At 37.8% G+C, this 25,950-nt stretch overlaps 1 protein-coding gene across 10 annotated transcripts in view; it reads right to left on the bottom strand.

Moving 5' to 3' along the window:
- Window positions 1-25,950, bottom strand: part of Htr4 (5-hydroxytryptamine receptor 4) — a 171,851-nt gene that overhangs the window by 79,762 nt on the left and 66,139 nt on the right. For 9 of the 10 annotated variants that reach the window (XR_015438860.1, XM_087180620.1, XM_087180619.1 and 6 more), the window contains 2 exons: window positions 6,328-6,453; window positions 4,782-4,982 (listed from right to left, as the gene is read on the bottom strand). Coding sequence is in view for 9 of the 10 variants with exons in the window: in XM_087180620.1 (XP_087036746.1) it covers window positions 4,782-4,982; window positions 6,328-6,453 (327 nt within the window). In the remaining variant the exon portion in view is untranslated. Of the gene's footprint in view, window positions 1-4,781; window positions 4,983-6,327; window positions 6,454-25,950 lie in introns of those variants that run through there. The other variant, XM_087180622.1, reaches the window with a different exon arrangement.

The raw sequence follows: 25,950 nt of genomic DNA, 5'->3' as shown, positions 1-25,950 counted from the left end.
AAGTCAGAGATTAGAGGCAGGATGAGGACAAATAGGGATAGTTATAAAGAGAGGAACAGACAGAAAGGAAAACAGAGAAGGCAAGATGGAGACAAAAACAGAGTTAGAGAGAGAGTTAGACAAAAGGAAATTGTTCAACTCTTAGAGAGCCACATCTAAACCCAGATTTTTCAGTTAAGTGAAATAATCAATATAATTTCTGTCACTTGCTACTGGAAAAGACCTTATTGATAGATCAGCCAATAAGGAAGACTAACATCAGGCGATTCCTTGGCAAAAATACAAAAAAAGTCTTCTTTGAAGGCTTATTTAAAAGGTAAACTCAAAATATACTCATATATTAAGTTTGCTTGTTGTACATGAAGTGATTGAAGTTTATAAGTGCTACTTTTTACAGTGGATGTCTCAGGGCATGTAGTTATGTAGGTAGCCAATGAGAACTGGGGGCATTCTTATGTTGTACTTGTAAAGTGATTATTTTTTTTATGATGTTCAGGTATTATTGTTGTGATTTTAAAAAAACTGTGATGATTAGAAAAAAGATTGTTGGAATAGATCAAATGCAAATTTGCAAACTGGTATGGGCCAACCAAGATCAATATGTGGAAAATCTGACCACAGGAGATGGCAAGGGCTCCTTTAAGGGGAAGAATCTGAGGATTTTATAAAAGGTAGAGAGAAAACACTGGTCAGAAAAATTTCATGTGCTTTACCTTGCTCTGACCTCAGAAGAGACTCTCAGCACTGAAGGCAGAAAGTTCTCAATTAATTGAGGAATGTGTTGCCTTAGAAGCACTTTCAGCTAAATGAGTATTGTGGGTATATTTACATTCGAGAAGGTTAACTTCTAGTAAAGGGAAAACTGAAGTTTAAATACATATTTAGAAATTAGCAAAAGTGAAATCTCCCAGCCCTAATCCAACTGACCACTCAATGTAGCTAGCACAATGCTCTACCCAACCCCTTATAACTAGCAATTAATGATTTGGCGAACATTCATTCATGCTCTTGATTTCTCTCTGTTTCTCTGTCTCTTTATGACTACCTCTCTCCTTCTCTCCTGAATGCCCAGATCTGCACATCTACACATATATTTATTTACTTATTTTACAAGATTAGAATTACACTAAACATTTAAGTCTGAAATTTGCTCTCTTTCACATAACACACCAGTGATATCTTTCAACATATTTATTTTCATGATTTTTAATGGCTTCATTATATTCTACTTTTAAAGACAGCATTCTATCATAGCTACTTGTCTTTCATTCACAAAACTTCAGATATAAAAACATCAAACACTCTATAAAGTTCTTAATGAAATTTTTGACATATCAACACATACTATTTGAAGCATTTATTTTAATTATGGTTGGAAATCATTTTTAATGAGGCAATACACTTTTATTAATAGGATTCAATTCTCAAAGCATCAGAAAGCACAATGGACTGAGAATTGTGGTTGCAGAAGTCTTTGTATAATATTACAAGAGCCATGCATTTTGCTTCAATCCAGAGGTTTGTCATCTGCATGGAATTGGAAATCAAAGTAAGCATTCTTGTTAAAGGGACATTACCCTGCATCAGTCATCCCAGAAAACTCAGGCAGCTCTAGAAAGGTGGACAGGACATCTTGCCAAGAATCACATGCAGGTCAAGGACATCACACCTCACTGAGACACTTGCTCTGTGCTTTGGCCCAGCCTCACCTAGCTCAGCTGTGAGAGCAGGAGGGACACAGCAAAAGCAGAAGGTAGAGGACAAATAAAACTACACTCTTCCACGGGCTCACATGTGACCTTACAATTTTCAGGAAGACCCTCCAGCCCAGAAAGTGTATCTCTCTTGGAACAGGGAACATTGGGAACAAGTGTCAAGCTTCCAAGTCTCCCAAAGAGAAACAAAACCATTTGACTCTATCATACTTACGGTATTGGAGCATTTGATGTCCACTATTTGAGAAAGAAATAGAATTTTTTGCAGCATTGCTCACAAAATAAATGTGCTGACCACTCCATTTGTACAATCATATTTGTCAAACATCTAAATATTTATATAATTACCAGTTAATTATCAATATTTCCATTAAAAATGAGAGTTCTATGATGGCCAGGATTATCTTTTTTCTTGTTCATAGCCCTCAGCTTTCTCCCCGCTGGGGGAGGAAAAATCATTTAAGAAGAAGTTATAGAATTGATTTTAATTATAATTGCACTGAATTTCTCATGAAGAATACTGGGTTTGATGGAGTCAGAGAGGATTTCTACAAGGAAGACAGGGCTGAGTTAAAATCTGAAAGACAGGAGAGGAGGAGCACAGGAGCTTTCCAGGCAGAGGGAGGAACCAAGGCCCTGAACGAAGATCACTGGAAAAAGAGAAAGAAGCACTGGAAAAAGAATCTAGAAGTGAGATTGGGAAAAAGAATGAAGTGAAACAGGGGATACAGACAGCAAAAACACAGTAAAAAGTCCTACAGACTAAGATGTTTGGTCTTGACCCTCAATGTAATGAACAGACATTGAGAGGTTTCCCGCAAAGAAAAACAGGCTTAGATTTGCAATTGTAAAAGATGACCATTTGATCTTGTGAACAGTATGTGGACTGAAGAGGGACAAAGTAATTTGTGCAGAAAAATTTGGAGGATATATCAATGATTTATGTAACTGACAATATTAGTTTGGACCAAGATGATAGTGACAGGGAGAAACAGATTAGCCTCTACTTTATGTCAAATCAGTAAGACTTGGCATTATTTAAATGTAAGAGACAAAGAAAGAACACATTAAGAATAACCAGCTGATTTCTGGATGATGCAGCTGCTGGAACAGCCATTCACTGAGGAGGTTTGGTATGAAAGATCGTGAGTTGTATTGGGTCTTTATGATCACAAGACATTGAAACTAACAATATCCACTAACATGTGCACTGTCCAAGATGGGCCACTGCTTGCCTTAAACGGATCATCTAACTGCAATCCTATAAAGTAATTACTTTCTCTCCCATCTTTTTAGACAAGAAAATTGAGACTTGGAGAGGCTTAACTTACTACCATTCTTAGAGCTTAAAATTGGCAGAGCTGAAATTTAAACTTAAATCTCTCCAAGTTTAACACAGATACTTTTAATGACCAGTCCATTCTGTTCTGTGACACCTCAGTCTATTCAGGGAAAATTTCATGGCTTCAAATAAAGGTGAATCTAAATAAGTAACTATGAGACCAAATATTCCTAGAAAACCTCCAGACTTTCTCAGGGTTTGGCAGATGATGGTTCCACACTTTCTCCCATTCTTTACTTCATACCTGGTTCATTTTCTTCCCCTTGCTTTTGCCCAAACCTCAGAGTGACCTCCAGCTTCCTATCTCCCCAGCCTTGTCTTCTGCAAGTTCCTATAATACTTTCAGACTCACCATTCATTTTAGCAATGGTCCTATGTAGGTTACCCTTCAAGATTTCAATGTAATTTCTACTTCCACGTATAATATGAACTATACTATCTTTAAAAAAGTCTTTCATATAAAAAGTCAGATTGTTGTAAACAAGCTAATAAATACAACTTTCAAATTATGCCATGTAGTAGATCCAGCTACTGGCTAATAGTTTGATTTTACCATTTTCTTTATCTGTAGCTATAGAGCAGTCTCATTTATCCATGTAACTTGCACATTTGACTATATGTTCTTGGCAGAGCAAGAGAGAAAGAGCAATTGAAACAAAGCAGACCATTACTCCCATCATTCCAACCCATGAGCACATGTCCCGAGAGACAGGAGATAAATCTGCTGTTCTCACAGCTGCTTTCAGTCCCCAAGGACCTCCTCCAGTATAAATAATTCTCTGGGAAGACTATAACTTTACTGTTTAAAGGTAAATATTTTAGATATAACACAGTCTTTAACTTCAATCAATGATGTTTCCCAGTCCGCAATGAAGGAAATAGTAATCTATGCCAAAACTAGAGAGAATTCAGGTTTGGGGGACTGCTCAAGAGACAGCACCTGATAATTCTGGCTGCCTGTAATTTGTGCTTTACCTTTCCTGGGGTAACTAAACCCTAAGATATAGCTATACAGCAGCTATGTTCCTGGAATCATCTCACTTTTAGTTTGTATTTTGGTTTTATTATTCAATAAAACTGAGGATGAATTGGGAAATGAAAAGTACTGAACAAGTGATAAATATACATCACCAACAAATAAGGCAGAGAAGGAAATCATTAGGCCTCCTGAAGTCCAATATGAGCAAACAGAACAAAATCATGCAACAGATAGGAAATGCTAGACCTGGGTCCAAAAAAGCAAGCAATTATTGGAGATTTTATTATCATCTTTAACTTTCTGGAAAAGAATCTCCATAATCAAACGTACTTACCTAGACAGTATTGCACAGACATATTTTAGGTAAAGGTTAGGCACCATTTTTCTGTACCAGTCCTGCTGCTCAAAAGGGCAAAGTTGATTCTTAGCAAGTAGCTTCCTTAGAATTTTGTTTATGCCATCAGTATAAAATTTAGAGCTCTATAGTAAACATGATTGCTAGTGCTTATCATTATCTAGACTGTAAGTTCCTTTCTAGTGCATTCTAGGTCTCACTAATCTCTAGACCTTGGAGAGTGTTTGGTTCAGAAAAGGCCCTCTGCAAAGGCTGGGGAGCAAGTGAATAGGTGAATTACCAAATTTGCATCTCTGATATTCATTTCTTACAATGAAAGGTACTGGGTAATATTCACCAGGTTATTACCCCCAGCACTGAGCTTCACTATGCACATTGTTCTGTCCTTACCGATCCAGGGAAATGCAGCACAGGTGAAAAATTGATGCTGTTGTAAGCAGGACGTCCAGAGATGTCCGGACAAGGCAAAACATCTCCCCATAAATCCAGATGTCTTGAACCAGCTCAATGGCCCCAAAGGGCATCACCAGCACTGAAACCAGCAGATCAGCAAAGGCAAGAGATACAATGAAATAATTGGTTTTTATTTTCCTGTAAGTGAAAATATATAAGGGAGAACGTAGGAGGGGGCAGAAAAGGAGAAGGGAGGGAGAAAAGAACAAGAGAAGAAATGGGAAAAGAAAGGCAAAGAAATAGGGAAAGAAGAGAGAGGAAAAGGGAAGAAAAGTGATACATTTAGCATATTCTGTGAGATTCATTTTCCCCTTCTGTAGCAAGGCTGAGCAGACATTCAGTGGTTGGGCCAGTTCTAGTTTCTCCCCTTTGTACGAAAAACCATTTCTTCCTTCTTTCTAGGGCACTCTGGCCTGATCTAACTGTCTCTGTGCAGCTAGCTCCCTCCTGAGGGTCTTTAACACAAATGCTCTCCCTTCCTATCCTAGCCTAGTCACTCCCCACCCTTGTTCAGTCCTTGGCTGGTCACTCTCAGGGACCCCTCTTAGAATGCATCCTTCACAGACAGCAGTCACATCCCAACATTTTACACCCACAGACTGGCTACTGTGTGCCTCACAGGTGTGACACTGGTCAGGATTGTCCTTTTCTGCTTTACTGCATCACCATTAGATCAATCGGTGCTTGTCTTGCCGAGAGAGAACTTGCAGTGTGTACCCTCTTTTATGGCTCAGTGGCTGTCAATCCCGACAGATATTAGAATCACCTGGTTTACTTAGTAAATATTAATGCCCTAGATTTCACCTCAGATCAGCTAGTTCAGAAGCCTTGGGTTGTTAGCATCCCCTTGAAAACAGCCACATCTCAAACACAGGATGTGGGTTGGGAATGTAACTCAGTGGGAAAGTGTTTGCCAGCACAAGTGAGACCCTGGGTTCAATTTCCAACAATGTGGCCCCCCCCCAAAAAGCACAGGTTGCTCAGTTAAATTTTGATTTAACAATGAATAACTTATAACATAAGGATGTCCACAACATTGTCTGGCACATACTGATGCCACACAGTAATACTTTTTAAAAGCACTAGAGATGATTTTAATTGTGGCCAGGATTGAGAGTGATGAAAATAAAGAGCAGATGACTCAGGTTTAATTCTAAGTCAGTCCTCCTTTTCCTGAACCTGTGATAAAATGTGGAGGTTATAGATTAGATATGCTCTCAAAAACTGCATATATAATATTCACAGCTTTAAACATACCAAACAGAATTTAGGAATAAAGACAAGATGGAAATACACAGAAAAGCTTATATTGGTTATGTTAGAGTTATGTGATCACTTCATCCTGCCTCTATTTTTCCAAATCAATTCCCCTGTATATTTCCCTCCAAATTACAAATTACAGGGGTAATTTTCATGCCTGACTCTCCAGGTAGGGCCCAGAACTCCACCCCTACTTCCTAAGGGGTTCCCCTGTATAGCTCACCTGAGCTGCCTATCCCTGCACACAGCCACCATCACCAGCAGGTTGCCCAGGATGGCCATCAGGATGACCGCCGAGAGAAACGTGAGCAGCACGACCTTCTCCACTGACCCAAAGCCCTCCTTGGAACTGGAAGATACAGGCACACAAAACCACAGAGAATTTAAGAAGACTCCAGAGCATGGGAAAGAGAATTCATCTTATCTTTTTTGATGGTGAGGAAGGTAACTTCATCATCAACAACTGCAACACACGTATATCTCAGACCTAATATATTTCACAGTCTGTACCTCTCACTTGACAAGCTATTCTACTTAACTCCTATATCATGAGAACATGAGGCTCAGAGGGGCTTACTCACTAGCCAAAGTTACTCTCCATCAGAAAATGTACACAGCAATGTGTTTGGCTGATTCCTGTTTTGAGCGCCAGCCCAACTAGACTGTGCTTCATGAGGCAAGGATCTCAGCTCTTTGGACTGCTGTATATTCAATGTGTCAGTCTCATTTATCAGATGAAAGAAAGATGATATTGGATGAATAAATGACAGTACTATCACCAGGGTCTTTATGAATACACGAGCTCGCTTGCATCCCACTGTAGTCTGTGTAGAAGCTGCTGTTTACAGGGAGCTGCCCCAGGGAGAGAAGATGATGTCTGAATCTTGCTCTTGGATCTCTCCTATATGTTCACCTAGACAAACTGATCCCAGATTCTGTGATGCCCACAGATGAGATGGCAGCCAATCAATAAGCTCAGAGACCTTTTCTGCTTCCTTGAGCCACACCACTTTTGGTGCCCAATACATGTCAATGTTTTCAGTTTAAATTTATACTCTTGCCCATTTCACCATCCTGCTTGATTCTACAGATGCTTCTTTCCTCAGAATTTTGTTTTATTAACTTGAAGTAAGTGAAAGCATAGTATCTCCAGCCTATTCAGAAGCTACAGGAAAAGTTTTATCTTTTATAGAGCTACAAAATGTTCTTTTTAATGAAGTTTTAAAGGATCTTAAAGCCCCTGGACTCAAGCCCTACTTGTCAATGGGGTAACTGAGTTGTCAGGACATGTTACGGGCTGGTCTAGAAAAGGCTGCTTGTCCTGTGAGTTTACCACTGGATCCCAGGGTGTCAAGATTCAAAAATTGCCTGCTTTTACTGAGCTCCTTTGAAAAATCAAGGTGGGCACCGAGCCACAATGGCACAAGCCTGCCAGGCCCAGGCTTTGGCCCTGTGCAAAATTCCTCCCATTAGGTAGGCACAGAAGACCATTCTCAAGTGGAATACAGAATCAGTCTTGCTGCAGTTGTAGAATGAAAAAGTCCCTCCACTCTGCTGACAAATGTTTCTATAGATTTACTGATTGAGACTTTCAGAGCTGGGGTTCACATAGAAAAAGATATGTCCATCGAAATCACCCCTCCACACTTAAACTCCAACTATCAATAGTGTAAATGTTGGACAGAGAAGACTTTATTCCATGTGGAAAAGGCTTCAGCAGGGTGGTACATCCACCAAAACATTGACCCCATTTAAGGCCATGTTAACAGGGTGAAGTGTCTATCAAAGGAGGTGACAGAATCCCTTCTCTTTCTACTTCTTAAAGGCTCCTACTCAGAGCTTTCTGAAATGTGTTCACTCCTCAGGGCTCTGTATTTGATGTATTTTTTCCTGTAATGGTTCTCGATGGCTGTCTATTTCTTGTCATTTGGGTCTCAGATTAAATTCAACCCTCATTTATTGTCCACAGACAACAAACATTTTTCATTTTCTTTCTAGCATGTATTGTTATCTCAAATGATTTCTGTTATTGATTATGTCTGTATATCACCCCACAGTCTCATTCTGGTTCTTTTTTCCCCACAGTTCCAAATGCCCAACACAATGTCTAGTCTTTATTATGTGTAATCTGTAGGCATATGTAATTTTAGTAAGGACTCAATTATTTGCTAGTTGGGCAAATGACATATTATGTTCACTATGATGAGGTTTATTCTTCAATGTCTTTGAAGGTTAATTGAAAGTATAGAGGAGATTTTACCTATAGAAATAAAGTCCCGAGGCTAAAACTAAAGCTGTTTTTGACTATCTAAAAGGGACATCATTTGAACTAAGAGTAGATTTACATATTCATTCATTCAACAATATTTTCTCAGTACTTTACCTTTCTATGTTAGGCATTATATGTCCTAAGGAAGCAGCAATAAGCAAAACAGAGAACATACAATAAACAGACACACAAGAAAATATGCAGTGTCAGCTGATAAGTACATTCTATGGAAAAAGAATGTCGAAAAGTAAACAGGCTGGGACTGTAGTGGGGGACAGAGGGTGAACACTGCATGATGGTTGTCAGAGAAGGTTAGTAGCACAGTTGTCATACCCTAAGGTGCATAGGTTCTGTGATAAGCAGGACCAATGAGTAGGCATTGAACAGTGGGTTCCAACTCCAGATACATATTGAAATTTCTCCAAGAGTTTTAAAAAGGGCTGACAATGGGCTGCAACCTCAGAGATACTGACTTACTGTAATTGGTCTTGTTTGCAGCCTGAATATCAGAAGTTTTTAAAACTCTCAAGTGACTCTGGTGTGCAACCAAGGTTGAAAATCACTGGTAGAGGGAGGCAAGATTTAGTACTCGATAATAAGAACCTTCAAACAACTAAAGACGATCGATCTATAATAGTTTCCTGGTTTTGTGCTAAGCTCCCTGGTACAGAAAATGTTTAAGAATATCTGAATCCAATGAGATATTGCTTTATACTCATTAGGATGTTTATAATAAAAATCAAACTTAAAACAAGGCAAAAAATAGCAAGCATTGGCAAGAACGTTGGAGAAGCTGGAATCAGTATACATTGCTAGTGGGAATAGAAAAAGGTGCAACTCCGGTGAAAACAATGGTGAGGCCCTGGGTTTGATTCCCAGCAACCCTCCACCACCACCACTACTAAAAGAAAGATAGAAATAGAATGACCATATGATTCAGTAATTCAATCCTAGATATATAGCCAAAAGCAAAAAACAAAAAACAGAGAGCAGGGATACAGATACCTGTATAACAATGTTTGCCCCAGCATGATTCATAAGAGTTCAAAGGTGGAAACCCAAGCTTCCATTAACAGATAAGTAAGTAGGTAGAATGCGGTATGTGTGTGTGTGTGTATATATATATATATATATATATATATATATATATATACTGTTAATTATTACCTTGCTATAAAAAGTAATGAAGGTTTGATGCATGTTGCAACAAGTATGTACCCTGAAAATATTATGCTACATGAAATAAGCCAGACACAAAAGAACAAGTATTATACAATTATATGACTTATTTGAGAATCCAAGAATAGGCCAATTCATAGGGAAATAAAATAAAATAATAGCTCTCAGGGCCTGGGAAGAAAGGAGAATAAGGAATTATTATTTAATAGGTGTAGGGTTTCTGTTTTGGATTATGGGAAAATTCTTTAAATGGGTAGTGGTAATAATAGTTTCACACAACTGTGCCTATACTTAACATCACTACAATGTACACTTAAACCATTTATTCTTTATATTAGTGGTAAACTTTATGTTATTAATATTTTATCACAGTAAAAAGAATATAGTGACAATCATTTATGAGGCTACTATACAGGGCTCTCCTATTAGGGGTAGGTAATTTCAGGTCCTTTTCTTGCCTGTGGTCAATGATTCAAACATTTCTTTAGAACACGAGCTCTCCATCAAGCACATTCTCACCACTAGAACCATCTCCGCTGTACTGTCTTTGCTCCTCTAGGAGGAGAAAACAGATTGAGCCTGTCTGTGATGAACATCTCTGGCTCAGAGAATGTACATTTCAAATCAAGTGGGATGTTGGGGTCAGAAAGCCCCAGGTTCAATGTTACGGGTCATTTGTGGTATGCCAATTAGGAGCAAGAAATAACTAAACTTTAAACTGTGAGTGACAAGCAAAATGTAACCATTGAAAGAGCATTTTTAATTGGCACAACTGTCCGTTGAACTAAATTTGAATCCAGTAACAATTAAACTAAGTTGGGGACCACTTCTGTAAAATCCACGCAAAATGCTTGGGTTCCTGACACCCTCCAGAAATGCTGTCAACTACTATCAGATGATTTTTATCTGGCCATGAGCTGTCCACTAAATTAAATTCTTTGAAAGATCTCCTTATAAGAAATTTTACTCTTGATTCTTCTTTCTTTTCTTTTTTGTGATCCTTTGAGCCATAATAAATTCCACTAACTTGCTGGCTGTTTGTCATTTTCGTTCTGTTCTTAATGAGAAAAAGCATAAAGACACTAATTCTGGGTAAATTTCCACCTGATCAGTCTGTATGTAAAACTGGATTGTGAAAACAAAGTATGACATGAATAAGTAATTGAGAATATCAGAAGCCCCCTACCCACCCACACAGGTGTGTGTGCACACACATGCACATTTTCTTGAGTCAAAAATACGTCCTGTTTGTTTTTGTACTGGCTTTGTTAACAAGCTGTATAACCTCAAATAAGTCACTTCTCTGTCCTTTGAAAGAAGTCACCCTTACCTGTTTAATTTTGTCCAGTGCAATTTTTGCTATAACAGTATGAGTTTTACAGCTAATTATGTCATATACATACTTTCTTTGTTATCTTTATAACCTGCCATGACTGATATCCCTGATTGCTGATAAGCATTTGTAATATGTCTCATGTTACTCTTTTTTCTTTTTTTTCCCTTTTCTCCTCCCCCCTTCCTCCTCCTCTTCATACTTCTTTTTACTTGTAGTGCTGTGGATCAAACCCTGAGCCTTGCACATGCTAGTTAACTGCTCTACTGTTCAGCTACAGTCCCAGTCCTCATGCTCATGTACATTGATTTTTAAATTTTAATGTAGTGCAAGCAGATGCTGATATAGAAAATATATAAAAACATTCTCCTTACTTCTATGAAAAAATAAAACAAAATTTCATAACAAAATAATTGGAGAATAACAATTGTTAATATATAGTATATCATGATCTTAAACAGAAAGATGGAACTCAATTATTCATAGAGAATTGTTTCATAATAAGCATAGTAACAGTATTGTTTCAGCATTACTATAAAGCATTAGAATCACCTGGAGGACTTGGTTAAAACAGACTGCAGAAACTGCCCATACAATTTCTAATTCAGAATGTCAGAAGTGGAGTCCAAATGCTGATGCTGCTGGTAAGAATTGAGCTTTAAGAACCACTGCCCTAAACCTTATTAAGGGATTCTTCTAATCTTCACTTCTCCAGTTGCAAATGTCTTTTTGTTCCTCAGTTTGGAGCTTCTGCTTAAAAGTGTGTGGATTCTGACATTTACTTATTGATCACCTATCATAGAAAAAACAATGCCCTAAGGAGCTTTATTTATGTTAGCTCATTTCATCTTCACAATTATCATGCTGACATCAGATGCTTCTTCTTCAGAAAGGAGTCTGGCATGTAGAGTGTGGTTAAGAGACAATATCTTACAGCTGTGATGTGGGGGAGCTGGAATTTAAACCCACACATTCTGATTGCAAGTCCAGTGCTATTTCCATTAAACATGCTAATTTAGAAGTGAATAAATTTCCTTTCTTAAAAAAAGGATGTGCTAACATTTTACTTTTTGTCTAGAACCTTAAGATCCAAAATGTTGATGATGACACCTTAGCACGCCTTGTGAAAACATGCTGGCTGTCGAAAATGGAAAGGAAAAAAGAAAATAAGTTTCATGGGATGAAAAAATGTGGAATGGAATTTCTACATAATTTTTAAAGAACCCTTTTTCATTGTTTCTAAGACCCTAAAGACAAGGAGGAAGGGTAGTGGGGTGGTTTGTGCATAGTTGATGAAGTTTAGGTAATTCTGAACTGCAAGCATGTAGACTAAAATTCTTGTGACATGCTCCTAATAGTTTTTGAGGACCCAAAGATCACACATATTGGACATGAGAAAAACTTCAAAGCCCAAGGAAGACTGTCAGTACAGAGCATAATGGAGTTTAAAAGCTGCAAAAACTAAAATACAAAGAATATACTGTTCTCTGAGGCCTAGTTTGAATGTAAAGCCAGGCCAGAGCAGATGCAGTAAGATGACATCTACGTTTGGGAAGGTCCTCGCCACTGCATAGTGTGTTAACTACCAAGGATTCCAGTCTTCTTTGATATGAAATGCTAAACAATAGTGCCCATAAATTAGACCTCAGAGATGGATCTCATTTTAAGAAAACTCATTCTTCCAAAAGTGAAACTAAGCTAACAGTTTCAGAAATAGTTTTTTTTTGTCTTTGCATTTGTATATGGCTTCCATATAAAGTCTCTGATTTGTTCTGCAAATATTTCTTTATATATACTTGCCTAGGAACATACCCACCAGGCAAAGAAATGCCTTCCTTTGTAGGAAAACTCACGCATATTTGGCTGATCATTTCCTTGAAATTATTCTTGCAGTGGTACAAAATCCAGTGCAGGGAAAAAATGTAGACCACATGCAGCCTCTTGATTGTGGTCAATCATTTACCCCAAAAAAAGCACTCAAGGAAAAGCAGAATTTCCCATACTCTGATAACAACCTGCTCCGTATCCACCTGCTAGTTGGCCTGTCACTTGGACCCAACTAATCCAACTCTGCATATTTATCTAGGACTCTGGATGGCAGTTGCAAAGTATTACAATTTCTCTTCTTACCATTGCCTAGGATGACATAAAAATCCTATATTCAGAAAAATGAAGAAATAGCCTCATGTTACTTTGCTGCAGGAGTAGTCAAACAATTACCAACAGGCCAAATTCAGCCCACTGCATTTTTGTAAATAAACTTTCTCTGGAACACAGCCATACTCAGTCATTTATGTATTTTTTATGGTTGTTTTCACACTGTGCCAGCAGGGTTGAGTAATTACAGTGGGAACTGTATGGTCAGCTAAGCTAAAACTATTTAGTCTTTGGAGCTTTATGGAAAAAAGTTTGTTGACCCCTGCTCTTTTGGAACTAGAAATAAGTTTGGTCTGAAAAACAATGATATAGGGACACTATGTCCAAAAGGCCTGCTAAAAGGAGCCTGTTTGACTGGGAGTCGTTTTTTTCTTCTGGATTCTATCCCTAAGTGGAAAGCAACACCACCCCAGTTGATCAAGCCAGAAACTAAGAATCTTATTCAACCTTTTTCTTCTTCACCAGAGACATGATCTACTCTGAGTATCTCTTAAAACTCTTTAATTCTGTCCAGTCTTCTGTGAATAACCTAGGAGATCCATCAGACAGCTTAAAATTAACATGTCCAAAATTGAACTCTTGCTTTCCCTGACTTCAAACCTGCTTCCCACCTCAGTAAGTTGTAAATTTGTTTCTCTTGATGCTGAGGCAAAAGATCTGGAGTTCAAATCTTTTCTTCTCTCTTTCCTCACATGTCTCAGCATATCTTTTTCACTACTGTCAGAATGCCTTCCGATTGTGACCATTTACCAGTTCCCCTTATGTTTTCTTTCTGGGTCCCAAGGCAGCATGCTTTGGGATGATTTTAATGGACTCCCAGCTGGTGGTCCTGCTTCCACTGCTTCGTAACTACAATCTACTACATAGAATGAGCATTGTAAAATATTTAGATTGGAGCGTACCATTTCTACTCTCACTGCCCTTCAAATGCCTTTTCATCCCATGACAGCAATAGCCAGAAGATCTCCTCCTGTGGCCTAGATTACCTTACAAAGCTAGCTCTTGGCTGTTTCTATGATGTCAACTCTTACACTCACTCCTGGTCCCATGGTGCACAAGCTACAAAGGTACACAGGCTTCTTCATTGTGCCCAGAATGACACAACCCTGTTCTTACCTGCAGATTTCTCATCTGGTGTTGTCTGACCCGGATCTCTCTACCTGGATCTCTCTACCTGGATTTCTCTATCCAAACAACTCGCTCCTTCAGTTCATCCAGACCTGTGCTCTGATTCACCTCTGAAGAGACAATGTTTATGACCACACATACTTAAAATGGAACCCCCTTCACTCTCCATTCCACTGTTTAGTATTATTGATTTTCGCAGCTGTTACCTGGACCATCCCACTCCACACACATATCAGAATGTCTTTAGTATAAAGTCACTGAAAGCATGAAGTTTCAGTCTTTACTGATGCATCTCTAGCATCTGAAACAGTAATTGGCACATTTTAGTGCTGAAAAAGTGTTTGTGGAATGAATGAATGAGCTACCTCTTAACTCAGGACTGAAGCCAAAATATGTGTGTGTGTGTGTGTGTGTGTGTGTGTGTGTGTGTGTTTTCCTGTAGAAAAAATTCTAATTTCTCCCCCTTGCTCAAAAGCCGATGTCTTCCCATTGTGAGTCTGGTACAATATCAAAATCTTGACCTGTTTAACTTGACCCCTGCTTACCTCTACAGATTTATAACTGGCGTTGCTCCATAACCAACTCTACCACAGAGAAGTACTCAAATTCCCAGTCAGGGAGATAGCACAAACTTGTCAACTCCGTCTTACTTTTGCTCTTCTTTAACTGGTAAACCTCCACATGTCCTTTGGTACCCAAATGTCTTATTCTCTAGGAGGCCATGCCTGAACCCAGTCTTATTCCCTTCCTATATGCTTCTCTAGCACCTAGAGTTAAATATCATAGCTTTCCTAACACTACATTTAATTACTCACTTTAAATTATGGACCCCAGCCATACTGTATGCATTTAGGTATCAGCAGAGCCTAGTACAATGAATATATATTAAACAAGAAAAAAAGATGGCTAGACCCTAGCTGAAAGAAGTTTATATTCTAGTAATCAACATAAAGATACCTTTTTAGGTGGTATAGGTGGCACATGCTTGTAATCCCAGCTACTCAGGAGGCTGAGACTGGAGAATCAAAGTTCAAGGCAAGTCTGGACAATTCAGTGAGAATGTGTCTCAAAATAAAAATAGAAATAAAAATGCCTCAGGATGTAGCTCAGTGTAAGGCCCTGGGTTCAATCCCCAGTAAAACACACACACGCATGGTCCAGGGATTTAGCTCAGTGGTTTTGCCACCTGCTGCGCAAGCGCAAGGACCCGAGTTTGATCCCTGGTACCAAAAAAAAAAAAAAAATCCCCCAAAAAACCACACACACACACAGAGATTCCTTTTTCTTTAACTCAATAGTTGTAATTTATGCCTAAAGCACTCCCCAAGTCAGGTGGTTTTGGGACACCAATCATGTCTTTGAGTTACAGCATATAGCTATTGACATTATATACAGTCATCTAAAGAAGTTAACTCATTTCTCCAGAGATTATCAGAGAATTTCTCCAGTCATAATCCAAAAGCTATCAATATTTCAAAGTCTATTTTTTTTGTCACCTCCTGGATACTGAAGTTGTTGTGAGGATTAAGGAAATATATGTAGAGAACTTAGGATAGTTTCCAATAAATACTGTATGTATGTAGTAAATACTCTATGAATGCTATCTATTCTTATTCATCTTTTCTGTTTGTTTCAAATATATACAAATGGTATTCATATTTGTCCTGGTCCTCTAGCTCACAGTAAAGCAAGAAACAGCCTGGTCGATGACTGATCATTATGACAGAATGGTGTAATTTGGCTAGGGGCTGCTGAAATGACAAGTATAAATAGCATCCACAGCAAGGAGATTGTAAGAATCTACTGGAACTTTCCAGAATAACTGGTAGAAAGGCAAATGTGATGGAGCAAATAAGGAAAAGATGTGTTCAGAGTTCACAGGTGAGGAGGTAGAGTTTAGAAGGTGGGATACAAACAGAAAGGGCAAGGATCTGAGGGCACATGGAGCTGCCATAAGCATAAGAGAATTAAAGATTGTCCAGCATTTCAATGGGGCATGTGGATTTTGAAGAGAAAGTCTCTGATTGAAGTTCACATCCATCTACTGCATTCATTCACACCCACATGTGCTTCCAAGGACACACTCCAGAAGGGAAGGCCGAGGGAAGGGGGGTGGAGGGAAGTGGGGAAGGATTTATGATGTTTTGCCTAAAGATAGGAATATCAAAATTCTATGTAGGTCAGACCTTTTACTCACTTTTCCTCTTGTGCCATGTTATTAGGCTGCTCTATGCCCAAGACAGAATCATACAGACTAGGTTCACTTAAAAATGCCTGCTGTGGTATTACGACCTGGAAAACCTACGAACTGTATAATAGCATAGACAGACAATGACTGTGACAAATGTCAAAAGAGCCTTAAAAACATTCATGTTTTAAAAATTTTACTTCTGAGAATGTATCCTAAATAAATAAATTATCAGAGCTGTTCATAAAGATTTATGTACATTATTTACTCACAACCATGTTGTTCTGAAGTGAGAAAATTGGAAACAACCTAAATGTCTAAATTGAGGTATTGGTTATATAAACAATTTATGATACCATTTAAAATCCAGATTTGAAAAGAACATTTAATGATGTGAAAGTTTTCATAAATGTAGTCTAATGTTAAAAGTAGGTATGGAACAGTAAAGCACAAGCTCCATTGTCCATAAAAATGTCTATTTACAGATGAATTCAGGAAAAAGATCTATTAAGACATTGAGGTTATGGCCCCTTTCTTAAAACCACAAAAAGACTAGGGAGAATGGGTGGTTATCTTCTTCCTCTATCCCAAGAAAATAACTAAGATTTGTGTATTTGAGTTCTCAGTGTATTTGGTTATGGGTTCTTCAAGTTGCAAGGCAGAAAACAGAAGTTCTTGGCATAAGAGTAAAATTACCTGACCTAAACATAGAAGTAGCCAACCAGGGCAAGAAGGATGTCTGAAGAGTTAGGCTGTCAGAAGGTGGGGGTTTGCAGATTTCAAGAACAGCTGGAAGGAACTCTGCCCTTCCTCTCAGCTCTCACAGGAGAAGCCATCAGGACAGAGAGCCCAGTGTCCAGCTTGACACAGAAGCAGGAGAGCCTCCTAGCTTGGAGGGAGCAGGTAGAGATGATGGTGATCAGTGTAGACTGGAAAGGGAATTGCCTCCAGCTTGATTCCAAAAGAGAAAGAATCCACAAAACGTCTGATGTCAAATTTTTCCTTGAGACCCACTTTCAATACTTCACAGAAAATTTAACCAATTTAGTGATTAAAAGAAATCTGCAGCATCTGAATGTTGTAGAATAAACTTCAAATGCAGCCCTGATACACATATGTCATATACATACAAGTATATGAATTATATAACACATGTAAGTATATATACTTACATATATACACATATATATGTATGGGTAAATCATATATATGGTTGCAATATTTATAAACACAATATCAACCCATATTACATGTAATCCATATATTAAAATTATATTCAACCAACCTAGTTATTTTCAGGTGATGTTTTCCTAGAAAAATTTGGAATTACTTCTTCATATCTTCCCACAATTTTCACATGAAATATCTATTACATTCCTATTAAAAAGTTATTTTTGCAAAATGCAATGCCTATATCTAGCTTTATTCACAAAAATATCTTGGTAAGTATATTAAATCTGTAAGTATTGTTTCTCCAACCAGTTATTATCTTACCAATTGGTGCTCTTGATGTTAAAAAGTTTTTAATTCAAATGTAGCTATAAACTGTGGAGCTTAAAGAAACAGATTTTCAGCTTCTGTTCATCTATTTGAAGCTGCTCATCCACCTGAATCCACTATAAAAATAATAACTTCAATAATTTTTACAAATTCTTCTTGCCTTATGAAGGCATTTTAGAGTTCACAACTTCTGATGTTCATCCTGAATCTGACCACTTCTCAAAAATGGCACAACAAATATCAGTCCAAACCACCATTTCTAACTCATTTCTTACCATATAATAAGGTTTGCTTCTTACAAAAAAGTTTTGTCTTCAATTCCCAGCACTTCTGGGCTATTCTCCACACAAAAGCCAAAGTTTTATCTCTCAGCTCTAAGACAGACAATGTGTATTTCCTGCTCAAAATTCTTCAATGGCTTCCTAGCTCATGCAGAATGTCCTTAGTGCCTACCATGGCTTCTGCAGGTGTATGGGATCTGGCACCAGCTGCCCCCTTACCCACCACTTCTTCTCCTTACTTTGCTCCAGCCACAGAAACAACCTCTCCATTTCTTTAATATGTTAAGTGTACTCTGACTTTTGCATGTGTTGTGTTTTCTTCCTGGAGTATCCACCACCCCCCACTCAATAATCCACTAGACACCTTCCCTCCCTTCATTAGGACTCTGCTCAAAGATAGCCTCGGCACAAGGGGGTTTCTCAACCATCTGAACTAATGTAGCATACTTTGCCATTCTCAGATTACCTATGCTGTGTTAGTTTTCCTCATGGAATTTATCTAACATGTAGTTTATTCCTTTTTTTAGTGGCCATTGAGTGCTCGTTCCAATAGACTATATGTGCTGTGAAAGCAGAGAATTTGTCAGTTTTCTTGGCACAGAGTAGGTACACAACAGTAAAGGGTGCCATTATAGACTATCATGGAAATATGATCCATCACCTGCTACAATAATGTGGTTATTAATCCATTTTGATCAAAGTCCTGCTTTCAGATACTTCAATCATGTACTTGCAAATCAAGCACCATCTTTTCCATAGGACTTTATGACTATTACATCCAGCAGAGGCCACAATAAATCTAAGTCTATCTTCTTCAGTTTCACTGTCTTTTTCAAAACTCCATTGATATGTTACTTTATTTCCAAAGTTCAGGGTTCTTAATCACCTTAGCCTGAATGTTTGCTCTTTTAACAAAATATTTTGCTACATGGTCATTTCAGGATATTTTCAACAATTATTTCTAGCTCAGGCTCTCTCATCCCTTAGGGGAATTCTTAAATATAACTAAAGTTCTGGTAATAGATCTGTAAATCAAGCAATTTTAAAAAATCAATATTTGATATATATTTACCATGCTTGGCTTTGAGTCTACAGTGGAGAATTAAATAGATTTGGCCCCTGCTTTTACAGAATATGTGATACACATTATTTATTAATCTTCCCCTGTCACAAGTGAGTCTACTTAAAGATGCATGGATGCAAGTAGTTAGAAAAGCAAAACTTCAAACAATTAGATATAATTTTCACTCATCTGATTTGAAAAAACAATACATTGGTATTCCTTTGAGTGGACGGAGATGTACCAAAAGGACACTCTACGGGCTAGCTGTGGGAGGACAGACGGACAAAGCTTTTTAGAGGCTTTACAAATTTTGAATACATACTTGTACAAATCTCTTCTAGCAAATGATCCAACATTTGCCCAGGTGTTCCTAGGTGCGGGGAGAAGGGTATGTGGTGCTGTATCACTTGGAAACAGAATAAATATCCATGGATCTGAGAGTAATTAACTAAATCACGGCACTTTCATACTCTTAATTACTATGCAGATGTTAAAAAGAGTGAGAAGGGGTTCACACACATCTAGTAAAAACATAAATACAGGCACTGGGTTGATAAGTAATGAAGCCAGCAAAGTGGTTGAGGGGTGGGAGCAGTGAGGGAAAGAAGCAGCTTTTTGATCAGGGGGTTCAGGTGTATTTCATACCATAAGCTAGGTCATGGGTACACAGACATTATGTACTTTTCTCAGTGCTTTTTCTTATCATCCAAAATTTTTTATTTTTTAATATAAAGACACACACACACATATATATATATACACACACACAAATAATAAAATATCTCCAAGTTACATGAGTAGATAGAAATTATACCTAGGTATACCTAATGTGAGATCATAGAAGCCTGAAAGAAAACAAAAACTGGGGGAAATGGGGACCAGAAAAGCAAATGTATGTTTGTATGTGTACATATATATGTATATATGCAAATCCAGAGATTGTGGCCATAAGAATGTACATGCAATTTTCAATCATAAATATTTTGTCAGGGAAACAGAAGGTGATGGGAGACTTTTCCATTTGGGGTATTATTTGAAATTTAAACCATAAGAATTTGTGTGTTTATATATTACTTTCTAAATGGAAGAATAAAGAAACACTCCCTCACCTGTGAATATCAGCCTCTTTTGCATTTTTGGCACATTCACAAGTCTTCACTTCACACTAGGTTAATGCATGGTTCTTGCCAAATAGGTCATACATGAGAGCACTGATTTCTCCAAACACCTGGGTGTATGCCTTGCTCCAAGCAAAAAACAAACAAACTCACTGACTCAAAAAGAGGTCTTGGCATGGAATGTCAGGTTAGGTTTAGGAATATGCTTGTCTATTTGCTCATTCAATTGTTTCTTTTTCTGCTCAATCATTTGCACATGTATACAACAGAATCTTTGAGAATCCACTCTATTTCAGTCACTAAGAAGAAAAAGCAGGCTTAGTCCCTTCCCTCAGGGAGCTGAGAGCCTACTGGAGAAATCAGATGTGAATCCAATAATGTCATATATGTAAATTTACACCCATGGTGAAGGCTATAGAAGGAGGTACACATGGTAGTGTTGACCCTGGTGGAAGATCAAAAAACACTGGTAAGGAAGTGATAATTAAGCTGAAGTTTAAGGGAGAACTGGGTTACTGAAAGAAAGAAGTCAAGAAACAGGAGCAAGGTTGGAGGTGCAGCTGTGAGCACTATAGGACAGTCCAGCAGCTGATAGAAGAGGAACATAACTGAAGTACAGAGTAGGCAGAGGTACCATTCCAGATGAGACCAGCCATGGTCAGTTTGGGAGGGGATGGAGGCTGTGCTAACTATATAAATCTTATCATCAGTCGGGTGGGGAGTTGTCTTAAGAATGCTGGCAGTGGGGGTAACATGATCAGATTTGCATTTTGATCTGTCTGGAGTATAGAGGGAAGGGGGCAATGGTAGATTTATTTGCTTGTTTGTTGGTTTTTTGAGGGCTGGCCTTGATAATTTAAAACATTTTCCTTGTATGCATGCCAAACTACATAGAACACAGTTCTTAGTGGAATGGTTCCACATTCCAGGGCCTGTTTGAGATACCTGTGGGACACTGAGTCATGATTATAATCAGAGAAGAGTACTGACCTTTAGGAGATGGTCAGGCAACATATTGTAATAAGATGGTAATCATTTATCCAAAAAATATAGTCCCACATTCCACACGATTTTAGCATGTCTTACCATTCATTTGTATAAATGAAAATTTTGTTTATAATTAACCTTATCTAGAACTCAACTTTTTTTTGCATATAAAAACAAAGACTTTTTTGGATAGTGACTTATACACTAAATGAAGGGAAGATCCTGCTTTCATTTTGTTCAGAAAAAGTGTTCACTACTTGTCACCTATAGCCAGTAAAGGCATTGGAGTTGACACCAAAACATGCTTGCTTTAGACTTTATTAGTATTTGTCACAATTATGTTGTTTTTAATATGCAAATGCCTGCTTTATTATAGTTACTACTGCAGATAAGCTTAAATATTTATATACTAGAATATCTATTATTTTATTATAATTTACTTTCTTTTTATTGTTTCTTTATATTCCAGCTAAGGTATTGGGTTGATAGTTTTTAATTGTGTATAGGTAGGTTATATTACACATAGATTTCATTTCAGTGTAACAAAATGGTGTTAAAATGTTTCTTTTAAGAACGAATGGGTAGTGGTTGATTTGAGACATTTGGGAGCCACTGGGATAGAAAAATATAACGAGAGTCGAGAGCTTGGCAGGTTTTATTTCTTGAATTGCACGTGTCTTGTCTATAATGAATGCACAAAATCTTCCTAAATTTATCAGTCTTGGAGATATGCAGTTGAAGATGCTCAGTGAATGTCAAGGGTTAGAAAAAATAGAGGAGAAGCAGAAACTACCACATACCACATCCCTAGCAAGAAAATTGGATCTGCTCCAGCTTCACGATCTTCCTCATAGTCCGAAAGGATTTTTAACAGCTGTGACACACATCTTTCATAAAAGCCGTATTTCATTACTTTATGAATAGCTAATTTGTCAATATTTTCAAGTTGAGCTTGTGAAATTCTGGTGTATTTGTGTGAGTGTGTGAATGTACGCGTGTGTGTTACTGTTGTTCCTTCTCAGAATAATTTAAGGGGTAGAAATGCTTTCATGTGCTAGAAATTGCTGAAATAGAAACGTTAATTTTGTAGTTAGCTTGAAAAATAAATGCTAGGTTGCAATATGCAAGTAATATAATATAATGTAATAAGGGCATCCCCTCGGGGTTGACTGTGGCTACGTTTCAATCCTTCAGGTCCCTTTGTTCCTATGCTTTAATAATAAGGAAATAGAGAATGCTTTTTCTCATTACCTCAGTGTTGCTGTGTGCCAGGAAGGGTGCTGTTTTCATCCATTAATTCATTTTTGCCTTCACAACAAGCCCACGAAGATAGATATTACTACTATATTCAATTTACTGATGATGAAATTGAGACTTGAACTGACATATCCAAAGCTACTTAGGTAGCAAATAGTAAAATCAGGCTTCTTAACTGAAGAGCCTGAGTTCTTAATCTCTATGGTGTACTAAATTAATACTAATTTATCAATCAGCAGTATAATTCATGAAGATAATTTATAAGCTAAAATACATCATCTGGAATAGAGACAAATGAAAATGCTTATCTGTTAAATTTTTTCTGTTAACTCCCTCAAGAACTGTAAGGTTTCACACTTGCTTTACACCGATGAGCTTGTGCTTTCTGCTGCCTCTGCTACTGCACTGCAATGTTCAAACCTTGAACTTGCATTACCAGTGGCTGTAACTCTCAATAATTTCAACTGAAAATATCACGCTCTCCAACCTGCATTTCCTACCTCTAGAAATCATTCCTTTGGCACTCTCCAAGGACTGTTCGCACAGCTCAGAACATTCAATCCTTTGATCCTCAACCTTTTCAATTCCCCTTATCCTCTTCACCCTAGAACACGACCCACCATTGGCAAGTGATGGGGTCATAAAGATACCTACCATAAATGCTAAAGAGGCTAGGAGTTCAAGGATATCCTGAGAATCATCCTGGATAAAACTAAGCCAGAGATACTCAGAGTTAACCAGAACATAAAAGGTTTTGCAATTGTTTTCTGCAGCATGGTGTAGCAATTGAGGAAATGAAAATCTCAGCCTATAGACCAAAGGGTTCAGAGGTGCTGGGGTAGCCAGCTCCAATCTCTGAGCTGTCATGCAGTTCTAAAAAGTGTGACAAGGCCCATTTGGGGAAGATACTGAAAGTGTACAGTGCACACTAAGAGAAAATTACCAATACTTCTCATCTTAGAACTTCAACCCAACTGTACAGTTGAAACAGTACATTAACATTTCTGAGGATGCACTCTGAGTCACTGTTGTGTCAGTGAGAATGGGTCAGAAGGGACCGCAGTGGCAAAGAACCCCCAATCCTCAGTAGTCTGAAACAAGAAAGGTTTAGTTTTCACTCACTGCACTTGCCTGCTGTGGATTTTCAGAGAGGTGCCTACAGAGCACACACCATCTTAAATATTACCAGATGCACAATACTCACTAGCCTCTCTCTCTCTCTCTCTCTCTCTCTCACACACACACACACACACACACACACACACACACTTTTAAAAATTAACATCTGAAGTCAGCTTTGAATCAACAAACGTTTTCCTAACTATTTCTGTTTAAACCACAGAATTCAGAGCATAGAGGTTACTGTTAACATTATAGATGACATTTTCATATAAAGAAATGGAGATTCAAAGAGATTAACGTCATTCACTCCTTATCTAAGTATGTGTATCTGTTTCAGAGAAAAGCACTTCAAGTAGGTGTGTGCCCAAGCTGACTTCTTGCTCTTTCAAAGTTGGTATCATCACCCCACCCCCACTTACCCTGCCGAGGTCAGTGGTGGAATGCTGGGCTTGAGCAGCCATGGCTCCTGTAATATGTGGTACTTCTATGTTCTCAGGGAGCCATTTATCTTTGACATCTACAGTAAGTCAATTTTCCTATAGTCAAGCACCATAAAATAATTTTTTTTCTGGTTTCTAAAGCTAAAATGTCTTTATAATAGAGTTAACTAGAATATCCTCAGAGGAAGAAAAAATTCTAGGATAGCTATTGAGTATCTCCATGTGGGAGTCTACCACCAGTCATCCTAGAAAATGACCTGACCACCTATAGATAAAATGGCAGACTACTGTATCTCTTCTATGCTTCCTGCCTCTGTGTTTTTTTCCCCTCCAACTTGGAGCCACTACAGGCTCCGCTCAAGCTCTACTTCTGAGGCTAGTAATAAACTTAGTAAAAGGAGAAGTAATCTGCCCCTGGCCAATTACAAAGAGGTCTGTTTACCTCTCAACTCAAGTCTTCCTGTGACTACAGTCTTGGCCCTATCCAAATGCTGAAGCTGTACACTAGTTCAGCAACTAGATCCTTTCTTTCCTTGTGCTTGCTTTCTTTCTCTTCCCCTCTTTCTTCCTCCCTTCACCTTCCCCCCCACCACCCTCCTCCCTTTCTTTCTTTTTAATTACATGAGTAAACCATGAATACACTCTTATTGTTAGCAAAATTGGATTAGCGACAATTAATGTCTGGCATGGCCATGTGCTGATAGAGATTTGGAACAATGGGCTTCTTGCAGAATACTGGTAGGAGCACAGCCAGAGGGTTTTTATCACTACCTAATAGAGTTGTATACACTCTGTACCCACTCCTAGGCACAGGACCTAAAGAAATTCACATGTGTACCCAAAGTGACAAGATTATTTGTGCGATAATTGTCTGTAATTGAAAAACACTGGAAATTATCTACATATCCATCAACAGGAGAATCAAAAAATAAATCATAATCATAAAGTATATTACTGCATAGATGGGAAGAAATTTAAACTAAACATAAATATTTATCTATTATGCACATATTATACCCAAATTAAAAAGAGCAAGTTAATACATATGGTATATTGTTCTAGGATAACATATAGTATTTTAACTTAGCCAAGTTAGAAACATAAAAAATATTAAACATTATTTTGGATTACATGTTTAATGTTCTAAAAAGTATTTAAAATTTGCCATAATAACAGCCTCCAAGTTCTGGAGAGAGGAATAATTAACTCTATGCAAGAAGGGTAAACTGTATCGGTCATGTTTTATTTTCCAAATGTGATGATGGGATTTGTTCCGTTATAATATGTGGCATCTTATTTGTTGATTAAGTTCACAATCAATTTTAAATACTCTAGGAAAAGAAAACAAAGATTTCAAATAAAACTTAACTGTACCTTGACCATCATCCAATATTTAATTTCAGGCACACTCCAGAGGTATCTACTGTTATTAGTTCTAGTCTACCCAAAAGAAACATAGCTGTGTTTGATAAAGTACTTCTCTCACTTTATTATATTATGTGATAACATAACATGCATACTTTCATTTGACATGATGGTTTTGGCCATATAAATGTACCCTTTTCTTTAACAATTATACATTTTCCTGGAATTTAAGTAATTTCCAGAAATTTCTCCTGGAATTACGTTTTCCTAGGTAGAAGGCCCCAGTGGCTCAGAGCACAGCATTTGGAGACAAACTGTTTAAATTCCAATCCCAGAATCAATGCTTAAGAGAACTGGATTTTAGGTTTCTCATCTATAAAACAGAGATGATCACAATGCTTATTTTTGGGGAGCATTTGAGGATTAGATGAGGAAATCGATGTAAAGCAAAGTGGCTGG

Source organism: Heterocephalus glaber, unplaced genomic scaffold (genome assembly GCF_053883595.1).
Source record: "Heterocephalus glaber isolate CG9 unplaced genomic scaffold, H.glaber_assembly_v1.0 deba00001463, whole genome shotgun sequence".
NCBI lineage: Eukaryota > Metazoa > Chordata > Mammalia > Rodentia > Bathyergidae > Heterocephalus > Heterocephalus glaber.
The sequence above is the reverse complement of the archived record's forward strand: the minus strand, read 5'-3'. Positions and strand labels throughout refer to the sequence as shown.